General features: G+C 33.9%; 1 protein-coding gene across 3 annotated transcripts in view; it reads left to right on the top strand.

Moving 5' to 3' along the window:
• Positions 1 to 12446, top strand: part of SCN9A (sodium voltage-gated channel alpha subunit 9) — a 169823-nt gene that overhangs the window by 121839 nt on the left and 35538 nt on the right. For all 3 annotated transcript variants that reach the window (XM_065931685.1, XM_065931686.1, XM_065931684.1), the window contains one exon: positions 11149 to 11269. In XM_065931685.1, coding sequence (XP_065787757.1) covers positions 11149 to 11269 — 121 coding nt within the window. The remainder of the gene's footprint in view (positions 1 to 11148; positions 11270 to 12446) is intronic.

The following is a 12446-nucleotide window of genomic DNA, read 5'->3' as shown; positions in this document are numbered from 1 at the left end:
TGCCCTGGACCCATCAGTCATTGGATACAGGTTCTCCCTCCACTCTTCAGGGAAGGGAGTATGATGTTGGGTAAGGCAGCTCCCTTCTGTATTTCAGTTCCCAGAGAGGTACTCAGCTGTGAGCCTTCAGTTGCCAACACTGCTAGAAGGTGGAGTAATGAGTAGCTTGTTTGAAAGGCAGATCTGGGCAGTGCACCACAGTATCCACTACAGTAGAGGGACCACAGGAGGAAGAGGACAAGTGAATAACCAAGCCCTTGAGAAGTGGACATGAAAGCCAGCAGCAAAGAGACCAAGGAGAGAATGTATACATTAGCCACTTTGATATACGCTATATAACTTTCTCTTTACAGCAACCTGGGAAAGAGGGTGCTAGTAATCTATGTTTACAGATAACTAAGATGCTAAAGGATTAAGAAGTAGTGCAGGTTAGTTGCTGATGTTTCTGGGAGTCATTTTAAATTTGAACTCCAGGCTTTAACCATCTCTAATACATATGATGGAAAGGCAAAAGCATGAGTAGAAATATATTCTCTGTTATATCCCTATAATGCTGCAATTCAGGGTCAGATTTTCTGTTATAATGGTATTGTGCACTTGCTGATTCATGTCCAGTTTCTAGTCCTCCTTAGTGCTAATTTATTAGCTTATTGTCTACCTTCATAATACAACACAGAGCAGAACAAAGCACATTCCATGAGAGAATGAGAAGCCAGTCTAATGAGGATGCATTGAGTAACAGATTATATTAGGTTGAAGGCACATGAAAGGAAGTGGCACCTAAGCTAGACCTTAAAGAATGGAGATCATAATTTTGTGTGAATGTGGTGAAGATGCCTACTCCGCAGGTGCCTCTCCCCAGGCAGAGGAACAAACAGTGGTGCTGTTCATCTGATTCACTTATTCACTTATCCATCTACCCATTCATCTATTTAGTATTCAATTTCTGCAAGCCATCATTTTGAGAAACTTTGTGTGCTTATTTGTTATTAAATTGCTTCCTTTTATTGATTTGATACAAATTTTAAATATTTGCAGTCATCAAGGTTGAATATTTTATGTTTTTTACTATATGGTGGTTTATGTTGAATATTTTATGTATTTTTACTATATGGTTGTTTTATTACACTGTTGTCAGGTCTGTCTCTCCTAAGATTTTTGTAAACTTTTTTTCCACTAAAAGGCAGTTGCAAGCAGTTTAGATTTCTTTGCATTATTCCATTTTAGAAAATATATTAATTTTTCCAGAAATGCATTTGATCTTGCAATATTCAGTTATATTCCTGGGGGGAGCTGATGTTTGATCCTATCTTTTATGCATAGATTCTTACAAAGACAAAACAGAATATCCCTATAGAATTTCACTTAGATCATTTTTTTGCAGATTGGTTCTAAACTGTTTAAATTTTCTTCCTTTTTATTGGATTTGTTCATGTATCTAAAAACAATGAAATTTTGGTCTGATGTTTAAATCAATGTTTCTTAATTGTTATATTTTGGTAAATTTGAAAATATTCCTTTCATGTAATATCGTTTGAAATGTCAAAATTAAATCATCAATGCTAAGTTTAGAGTATGCTTCAAAAACCACATACTGTCACTCTCACCCCACTCCAAAATTGAGGATCACTTCCTTTAAAATGTCTGTTATGAAGAGCAAACAGAATGCAAAAGGTTGCTTTCAGAAATTACAGTATTTAATTCATCTCCTAAACAACAGAATGATATAACTGTTTAGTTCATTGTTTTACAATCTATGTTGAATGATATATAATTTTATTACTGTGTTGCAAATATGTTTCTTTGTGTTTAGCATATAGCATGCATTATCAAATATAACTAATTTCTACTTACAGGTATGTGACTTTAAACATTTAAATCAGTTGATTAAGCTGTTCCATCATGCTCCACTTCCATACCTCTGTACCTAACTTTCTTACTTCTCACAGGGGTAAAACAAACTGGATCCATCACGGATGCAGCTCTGTGCTTTTAACCAGGCAGAGACATATGTGACCACTTTTACACAGGTTACCTAAAAAAAAAATCATACATATGTATATGATATTTTTTTTCAGTGTCATGCATGCTGTTCAGCTACAAAATCTCTCTGCCTGACCCATTGCAAGAAAGTAGAAACATATACAATTGTTCCATAGATAAATTGACATCACAGCATGTCACGAGCAGTTCTATTTTTGTTATTCTCTCAATGACTCCCTTGATATATCTCTCATGTCCTTGGGTGATTTCAAGTGCATGAGCTATAGATTTTTATTGAATAGATTATAAAAGTAAGGTATAGCATGTAACAGAAACCACTGAAGCAGCATTTAATTTAAAAACCTCTATCAACTTCCCCTCCTAATTTAAGCTATATGGTTGACCCTTGAACAACAGGGGTTTGAACTGCATGGTTCGACTTATAAAGTGATTTTTTTCAATAGTAAATAATACGGTACTACGTGATCCATGGTTGGTTGAATCCACAGTTGTGGAACAGAGGATACTGAGGAACTGTGAGTGTGGAGTGCTGACTGTAAGTTTTAATCACATGTTAGACTGCACGGAAGATCGTGCCCTGACTCCCATGATGTTCAAAGGTCAACTGTATATGTATAGATATATATCATATTAACTTGTCAGGTTTATTGCGGTAAGAGTAGAGTTTTAATATTCTCACCATAACAACAACAACAAAAACGGTGATTATGTGAGGTGAAGGATGTGTTAATTAACCTTATTGTGGTAAACATTTCACAGTATATACATGTAATCTAATTATCACCTTGTTTGCCTTAAATTTACACAATGCTATATGTCAAATACATCTCAGTGAAGCTGGGGGAGAAATTAAAATTGTCACATTAAATTCAGTAAAATAAAATTTTATTAAGAAAAATTTGTGAGAGTATTATTTCAGGCATAAATATAAAAATCTTATAACAAGAAAGGACCATTCTAGTGCTAGTCTTCTATTCACAGGTTAAGGTAATTGAGGCTCGTGCAGTTTCTGAGTATGCATGTAGAAACGTGAAGACAGAGACAGAATACCCAGCTTCTAGGCCAGACTTTGCATATATTTTGAAATAGTTTTAAGCAAAATGATAACTAGGGCTTTATTCCCTTATTGATTCAGTAATTAACATTTGATTTTTATTTGATCATATATAAAATGTACCAATTAATAATTTACTGGGCCTATGAATGAATGAGTTATAATGCCTGAAATGATTAATTTGATTCCAGAAGCAATTTTATACACTGATGAGAATAAGTTTCTGATTATGTACATTTGGCCCTCTGTACCTATGGGTTCTGCATGTGCAGATTCAATCAACTAGGGATCAAAAATATTCTAGAAAAGTCCAAATAGCAAAACATGAATTACTTACATGCCAGCAAGTATTACATGCATTTACATTGTATTTAGCACTGTTTACATAGCATTCACATTGTATTAGCTATCAGAAGTAATTTAGAGATGATTTAACCTATAAGGGATATATAAAGTATAAAGAATGTGCATGGGCTATATGTAAATACTATACCTTTTTATATAAGGGACTTGAACATATGCAGATTTTGATATTTTCTGTATATATCTGTGATTGTCTCATGAGGAGATAGATATACAGAGTAGCTTCAAGAGATAAAAAGTTTAAGTGGAACATGTTATGAAGTGGACACTAGATCTGTCAATAAGACATAAAACACTTTCTTAAAAGAAGAAACAGATTAATATGAATTGCTGTAACTAATGTCTAACACATATAAATAATATGCTATTCAGATATAATATCTTATTTTAATTTTACTATAGCTTGTTGAATGAATGAACTGGAAGGAAAAACCCATGTTAATAGGAATCATGCTTTTTTTATGCTTAATAGAGTTCATATTTTTAATTTATTTGTCATTGTTAGAATGTTTGTATTATTGTTTTCTATGTCAAATGATGAAAGCAGAACTTTATCCTGAAGTTGATACTCTAGGAATAGTGATGTTCAGTTTCAAATGTAAAAAGAAGCATATAGTTTGTTCTAGTTTACTTGCAGTTAATTTTAAAGGAATTCCTGAGTAAAAGACATATTTTTCTATTTCAGATTGACGATGATTTAGAGGCAATATTGTCTTAGAAAACTATTTTGTTCCAAAATGTAGTCAATTTCCTCCTCCTAGAACCTAAGTAAAGATACACACATATGCAATCGCATCTATATATATATATAGGTAAAACACTATTTTTGAGAAAACTGTTTTTAGGAATACACACACACACACACACACACACACACACACATATATAAATGTGTGTGTGTATGTGTGCTTAATTCCTAAATTATTATTACTTTTTTCTTGTTATCAAACTACTTTAGAAAACATGAGGTGCATATTAAGGAATGGTCAATTCTCCAGATAAACAAAGGCTCAATTGCAAAGAATGACTTGAAATATTTTCTTTGGCAGAAGAAATATATTTTTATCTGTGCCAAATTCTATTTTTACATTGTGTTTGCAATATTAGAAGCCTGGATATTTTTAAAAATGATAATTGTTATATCCTTGGAATTTGTCATGCCTTGTCCTTCCTCCTTACGAGTGGATAGTTTTAGGAAATAGTATTCATCATTCAGAGGTACAGGCAGTTTGTTCTTCGTCATTTCTTTTTTTATTATTAATAATATGTAGTGATCTTAAGTCACAGAGTACATGCTTTTACCTCATATTTTGCTGTCATGTTTGCCTATGTTCCAGTCCTTATTTACCAACTTGCAGTATTCTGCTGCTGCTGCTGCTAAGTCGCTTCAGTCGTGTCCAACTCTGTGCGATCCCATAGACAGCAGCCCACCAGGCTCCCCCATCCCTGGGATTCTCCAGGCAAGAACACTGGAGTGGGTTGCCATTTCCTTCTCCAGGCCTCAAAAGTAGAACTGTTTAAATATTTGTTCCCCAAATTTTTAAGGTATTCTTTCTGATTTGACCCACTACATTCCAAGTATTTACATACTATTCTCTGCAAATAGCAATAGCCCCTGAATACCAATTGTTGCTTTACCTTTGAAGACCTTGGCTGCCAGGGTCAATGCCATTTTCCATTAGAAAGAAGTGGATGATACTGTAGGATCTGGCTGAGAAGTCTAAAACCAGTTCAACCTTCTTATATGACCAAACTTTCTTGCATTTTTTTTGTTTGTTTTTATATGCAAGATCATATCTTTCAGTCACATAAATTGTCATGTATTGGACAGAAATTACCCTAGGTATAAGATTTTAAGAAAACAAAGACTTTCAGTAAAGGAATTGCTTTATTTTGAATTTCCTGGTGGTGACTGCGATTTTACCTCATTATTTCTCCATTATCTAAAACTATAAACCATTTGATCATGAGATGGAACTGTTAAGTGGGTTTCCTGCTGAATGAACAACAGCAGTTTCCCAAAAACTTGTTCAGCTTCTCTAATAGCAATAAACAAAACGCTAGGAAAGGAAAAACTCTGTTTTCTTGTCCTTTATTTTAGAAAGTGCTCGTGTTTTAGTTGCCCTTAATGTGGAGCCCTATACAAGGTCACAGGATAAAAATCTCTGGAACTACCAAGCCCCATAGCAACTGTTTCTTTGAGCCTCTGGATCTAAACTGCCCAGTTCCCTGACCCCATATTAAGTAAAATACCCACCCTATTATCCACCCCATAGTATCCTAACCAATCACCCAATGCCACCATTCCGGTAGGAATTTTCTGTCTTGAAACTGTAAAAACTGGCTGCTAGCCTGCAAAAGGGTTCGGCTCTCCCTTGAGCCAGCCCGCTGTTCTAACGGTGTCTCCCACTCTAATAACTTTATTCTCCTCTCATTCTGCCTCATGTCTGAAAATTCTGCTCCAACCACACTCAGACCACAACATTTTTGGTGGCCCGTACTTGGACTTGGGGTCTCTTCCCCCACCTCCTCCCTTCTTCCTCATAAGGACCCTCTTGGCAAGTGGCTGTGGAAGCAGCTGAGGAATCTGGCCAGGGTTACTCTCTGGTGTGTTCCAAAGGCCCCCACTGCTCATTGTGTACCAGTAGCTTCTGCCCAAATGGGTGCTAGTCTCTCTTTCTGACTCCTTTCCAACTGAGGACTAGGCCAACCAATATTGCTATGGGGCTTGATCAGTTCCAGAGATTTTTATCCTGTGACCTTGGTATAGGGCTCCACACTTAACTATGTGAGAAAAGAATTTAACTAGTAAATAAACTATTTTCTGCTAACCTAAATGGAAGCAAAATGAATATTTAGACCACAGAGAGGAAAAAATATTTAATTTTCCACTTATGAATGATATCTGGTGTCATTGATGAATGATGTCTGGTTGCAAAGAGTCAGACACAACTGAGCGACTGAACTGAACTGAACTGATCTGGTATATTTTTTAACTTGGGGCATTATCTTTTAAAAATAATCTTCAGAGAAAGCAGAATTCCAGAGACCAGAAGAGGATTTGGGGGACTTTAAGGGGCCCAGAAGCTAAATCATGTAAAGAAAATAAATATCATTACTCTCAAGATAAAAACAAACAAACATACAAATGGTAATATCACAGGTAATCTCTAGTTTTAAAAATGCTGAAGAGAGTAGTGTTTGCACTTCTGTAGAAGGTCGGGGCGGGGGGGGCGTGGCAAGGGGGGGCCTTTCAATTGCAAGAGAGAGGAGAGCATATTTTGGCTTTAAATTCAAGTTATCCAGTAATAGAATGGTAAATTTGGAAAACTGGACTTCTAGTCACACAAAGCATTGTATAGAATTCTACTCTAAAGATGCTTTGATCCTTTGTTATAAACTTTACCATTTTACTCCTCACTGTAGATTCAGAAACTTCATTATATGTATAAATTGTAGAAGTGAAGTGAAGTGAAGTCGCTCAGTCGTGTCCGACTCTTTGTGTTCCCATGGACTGTAGCCTACCAGGCTCCTCCGTCCATGGGATTCTCCAGGCAAGAGTACTGGAGTGGGTTGCCATTTCCTTCTCCAGAGGATCTTCCCAACCCAGGGATCGAACCCAGGTCTCCCACATTGCAGGCAGATGCTTTACTGTCTGAGCTACCAGGGAAGCCCTTGTAAAACAAGGCTGTAAAGTTAAAAGTTGGGTGATACTGGATCTAATCATGTCTTTGAATTTAATAAAGTCTTTCTTGCTTATTGACGCACAGTGGAGCTTTTTTATCACCAATGCTTCCCATAGTTTTTTGTCCTTTTATGGTCAGCCTTTCCTTTTGATTTGCTTCTTCAAGCTTCTTCCTGTCCCTTGTGTTTCTCTGATTTGATGCTCAGGTGAGATAACTGTTTTAGACTGTGCTGTTCAAAGAATATATTTCTTTTGTTGTGTGAAGCAAACAGCCTTATACTACCTACTTTGAATGTGACATCTTTGGGATGTTTTCAACACCAGCCATCCTCTTTGAATAAGGCTTTTGTTGACTTCTGTGTTTCCTCAATGCTGCTCTATGTTGATAGTGTTTTTTGATTTTGAGTGCCAGATTATCAAGTTATTAGACAATCCTACTTCAAACCTCTCAAAATAAAATATGACAAACTAACATTAATGAACATCCATACTAGCATGAAAGAGGCTTACAATGTGAATGTCTGTTTCAGGAAATGTCAGTAACAAATTTGTAAATGACCAGCCTAGGGCAGTTTTTTCATATGGCACCTATATTTAACAGAATCTCTTCTTAAATGCAGTTTTGTAAAAAGCACACCTTCAAGGCAATCAAAAGGAAACCCATGAAGAATAATTGAGCTTTAATTTGATCATGTTTGCAACAGTGAAATAGCTACAGAAGTTTGTAATCAAGATTAGAATGTTAGAAAACTACTTTAGTATTTTATGGATACACATTGAATATAGAAAAATATGTCAAAAACACGTGTATAGTATAATAATTACGTAAAGGAAACAGAATCAGGGAGACAGTGAAGGAGACTTGTATTTTCCACCATATACTACTTTACATTTGAAATTTTTGAGGCAAGTGTGTAGACTTTATTTAAAGGAAAGAAGGAAAAAATTAGAAAGTACCTACAGTCAATGCCCTATTATTTAATAAAAAGGCAGGAATGCTAACTATAGCATATTTCCTGTTCTATCCTATGCTATACTACTTGATTCTACTAAAAATTATCCTATTTTTACACTTATTTCCACTTCTGTGTAGAACACCAAAGATGAAAGATTCTCTCTTGAAAAGCAAATAGCCAAAAAATTTATTTCATATTTTACTAAAAATAAAATCAACATGAAATTATAAAATGACCTATTTATAAAAGCAAAGGAGAAATTTTTTGTTCTGAAGTATTTATTTTACTGCTCTTAGTATTGTATGGTTATTCTTCCATTTCCAAAATCACAAGAAAGAAAGCTAAATAGCAAATGACTGAGTTTATAGAAATGAAAATAACCATATAATTATTTAAAATAACACAAATAATTGACTTGATCTTCTCTGTATACTAAATAAGAATAAAAAAACAGTCAGCATTTAAAATCAGAACACCTACTATGAGATTTGAAAAATTTATCTTCAAGAGAAAAACTTTGTTACAGATAAAAGCCTTTCTATTTAAAGGTATCCTTTTTTTACCCTGTTAAAGAAACTTCTGCTTTAGTAAGTATTAAATTTAAAAGCTGAATAGATTAAAGCTAAACTATCTATATTGCTAGGACATGCACATAAATATTTGAAATTATATACAGTATTGAAATTACTACCGTGTGAATACTTAGTAAATTCCCAGGAAAGTATTGAGTTCCTAAAAACATTCTAAACATTGAATTTTAAAGCCACAAGAATTTGACTTGTGATACAAATTATAGTACGTATTGAATATTTTGATAATTTATGTTCCAGTGAGGAATAATTTTGAATAACTGTCACTTATGAGATACAATCAAACTCTGAATTTCATTAACAAAAAAATTGTCATAAAACTTACGGGGGCGGGGGGGACATTTCAATGGCAAGATATGTTTCATAAAATCATCTTAATTTTTACTTATAAATTAACTTGGCATTAATCTGCTTTCTTAATGCTCTTTTGAAGAGTGGGATGCTTTCATTAATTTAGTTTATGTCACAGCTCTGCAAATTTTAATCATTTTATTTAGAAGTTGTTAACCAGGTGAGAGAAAATCATTATAATTATATCCAAGTTGTCAATGTTTTGGCTCTGGACAGTAAGGAGGTTTTTATTCTATCAACTGTTTCACCCACTGCTTTGCCTTAAAATCCAAGCCAGTAACTTTTTTTCAGAATGGCAGTATTTGATCTCAGCTCCACAGAATCAAAGTGTCTTGTCTTTCATTTCCCTAGTGATGGTTCACTTGCAGTTGAAAGGTCAAGAATTGAGGGTATCAAATAATTGTAGTCTTTGGATATGGTACTTAAAATTGGTTTTTGTGGTAGTTGGCACAATAGGACATATTAGTAATTACAAATTTCCCCATTGTTTCTGGAGTAATATATATTTTAAAACCTTAAGTCTTACAGAATATCCAGTCTTATAATTAATTTGTATTTGCTTTATTTTAAAGTAATTTTAGATGAATACAATCAGTTTAAATAACCTACTTCTTAAATGAAATTTTATATTGATATTGTTAATTCATAATATTTTAAAAGTCTTTGACCTTGTGGGAAAAATACTTCTATGCTAATACAGATTAGAAGTATTAATTTTAAAAGAGTATTCATAGTTCTTTACTTCAGTTATACAAATAGCTTTCCTTACTTCATTGCTTATGCTCATTACTTTATCAATGCCTTTTTGTTTTTTACTGATGTTGAATACCATGTGGTAATAATAGCACTGAGAATATAATGTGGTACCCATAAAGCACACTTTTAGCTTCCAAGTCAGTCACTAAAAGTTAGTAGTCTAGGTTGGGCATGTGATCTTAATGCAATTCGGTAGACTGAAGAATAAATCTAAATGAAATAAGAATTTTCTCCTTTTTAAAATGTGTATTTTTTGGAATTATTCTTAAAAAAAACAAGTAAAGCTGTAATCTTAATAAGAGACTACATGCTGTAGTAACTAGTAGTTTCCAATAATCACATATCATTTACCAAATGAGAATGAAAATTGAACTCTTCCATTGATGTGCTGCTCCATTATAAAATAATTTTAAGAAAGTTTGACAGAGTTTTGCTACAGTTGCTGTATGTATTTTTTCAAAAACTTTCTGTGTATCTGTGTGTGTGTAAACATCCTGTTTGATCACAAAGTTCTGGGTGGGAAAAGGCTTGTTTGTGTTATGATCAGTTTCATGATCATAATGACAATGAGTTCATTCCTCTTGTGTGTTGGTCTGCTGTGTTCAATTTCATGGAATCTTTGTTTCAGAGTTTGCATGTGGTGCGCACTTTAGTAGCCACTATCTCTTGACATTATAATAATAGTTATGATCTTTTTCTACTATATCCTGAAATTCCATCACTAAGATAGGTGATGATGAATATTTGCTATAGACTTTGACATTCTGATTCGGATACAGTATTTGACTTTTTTTGTTTTGATGAAAGGCCTTCTATCTATATCATCCTGATACATATTCTTAAATCCAAACAATGATAGAAAAAATGTTTGAATTTCATTTTACACTAATTTTATTATTTTTAAAAATTTTAAGTATCAACAAGCTTTTTCTGCCAATTGTCAGATCAGACCTTTCCATTATCAGGTGTTGGCAATTTGGCATTTGTATATTATTGCTGTTAGGGTCTTAGTTGTTCTAAAATAGTAATTACTGGTGTATATAAACTTATATTAAACATAAAACAAAATAAAGGTGTGGTCAATACTTTGCAAATGTTATAGTTTACATAAAAATTGTACCTTCAGACTAATTCTGAACTAATAATTGTTGACATACTAAAAATAATGAAATGTATTTTGCACAGGATGTGTAGATAGAAAGATCAAGCATAGATGCATTGTAAGGTGACCTGACCTCAGTGTATGTTTATATGTTTTTATGGCCATCGTATTGTTAATCTTTTTTTCATAACACTTTGCATGACTCTGATGATCAAAGATGGTTTTTAACACAAGATTTGAATTGAACCCTAAATGAACTCTCTGGTGGGGTGGTGATTTCTTTCTAGAGGCTGAACCAGTCGAGTTCCTCAGAGTGCAGCACAGTGGATAACCCTCTGCCTGGAGAAGGAGAAGAGGCAGAGGCTGAGCCTGTGAATTCAGATGAGCCCGAGGCCTGTTTTACAGACGGTAAGAGAAGAACCAAGACCTCACTGAACATCCATTTGTTAATGTTTTGGCCTTGGTCTTAAAACCTAGTGCTTACTTGGGATTGATGAATAAACTGTCAGAAGACTCCATTCCATGCTGATTCAGTCATGGCTCTGTGACTAGACTTCTGTTTCCACACTTATGCTACTGATAGTAATTTACAAGGGCAGTGTGTTATACGGTAAAGCACTGCCATTTTTTGAGAGAAGCAAATAAGTGTGATACCTGATTAATAGAAATTTGTGTTTGCTCAAATTAGTACTATAGGCAAAACACATGGAGTTTCCTTTAGAAGTATTCCTATTAAAGGCATTTAAGGGTATCATCATGTATTGCAGCATCACAATAAAGTTAAATTGACTAGAACCATGTAAACTTAAATTTGTACAGATACACCAAGATTTTTTCTACACATTTTATGAATGACCCTGACTTAAAATTCTAAGATAACCAGAAAGAAGTTGGGTTTATCAAACAAATTATAGCTTTATATCAGGAAAGGACTTCAGAACAATTTAAACCCTCTGCAGAAAGTATTAATGCTAAACTATTTCAGACTGTAGGTGCTATCTTACTGAGATCAAATTTTGCAAAGGCTATTTTAATCCTATAAAATACCAATGAGAATACTTAATATAATAACTTTGAGATATTCAACACTTTTCAAATTTATAACTCTAATTTGAGTCTAGTATATAAGAGATATTACATAAACACATTTTCAATGAATTGTAGCCTCCAACACTGAAAATTTGCTGCAAACCAAAGTTTCAGTTGTGTAAGATGAATGCATTCTGAAAATATAACAGGCAACAATATGATTATAGTTAGCAATACTGTATGGTATACTTAAATTCGCTGAAAGGGTAGATCTTAAATGTTTTTAATTACCCCCCCAAAAAAGAAAAAATTGGTAACTATATGAAGAGTTGGCAGTTTAATTAGCTTGACTGTGGTGATTTTTCACAGTGTAAACATAACATATTTACAAGTTGTATAACTTAAAGTTTTAATTGTCAATTTTCTCAATAAAGCTGGAAAAAATGGACAGAATAAGAGAAGAATGTTTGCATGCAAAGTCACTTTAATCATGTCTGACTCTTTGCAACCCTATGGACCGTAGCCCACCAGGCTCCTCTGTCCATGGGGTTCTCCA

Source organism: Muntiacus reevesi, chromosome 3 (genome assembly GCF_963930625.1).
Source record: "Muntiacus reevesi chromosome 3, mMunRee1.1, whole genome shotgun sequence".
Lineage (NCBI taxonomy): Eukaryota > Metazoa > Chordata > Mammalia > Artiodactyla > Cervidae > Muntiacus > Muntiacus reevesi.
Note: the sequence above shows the minus strand (reverse complement) of the source record. Positions and strands in the feature narration are given on the sequence as shown.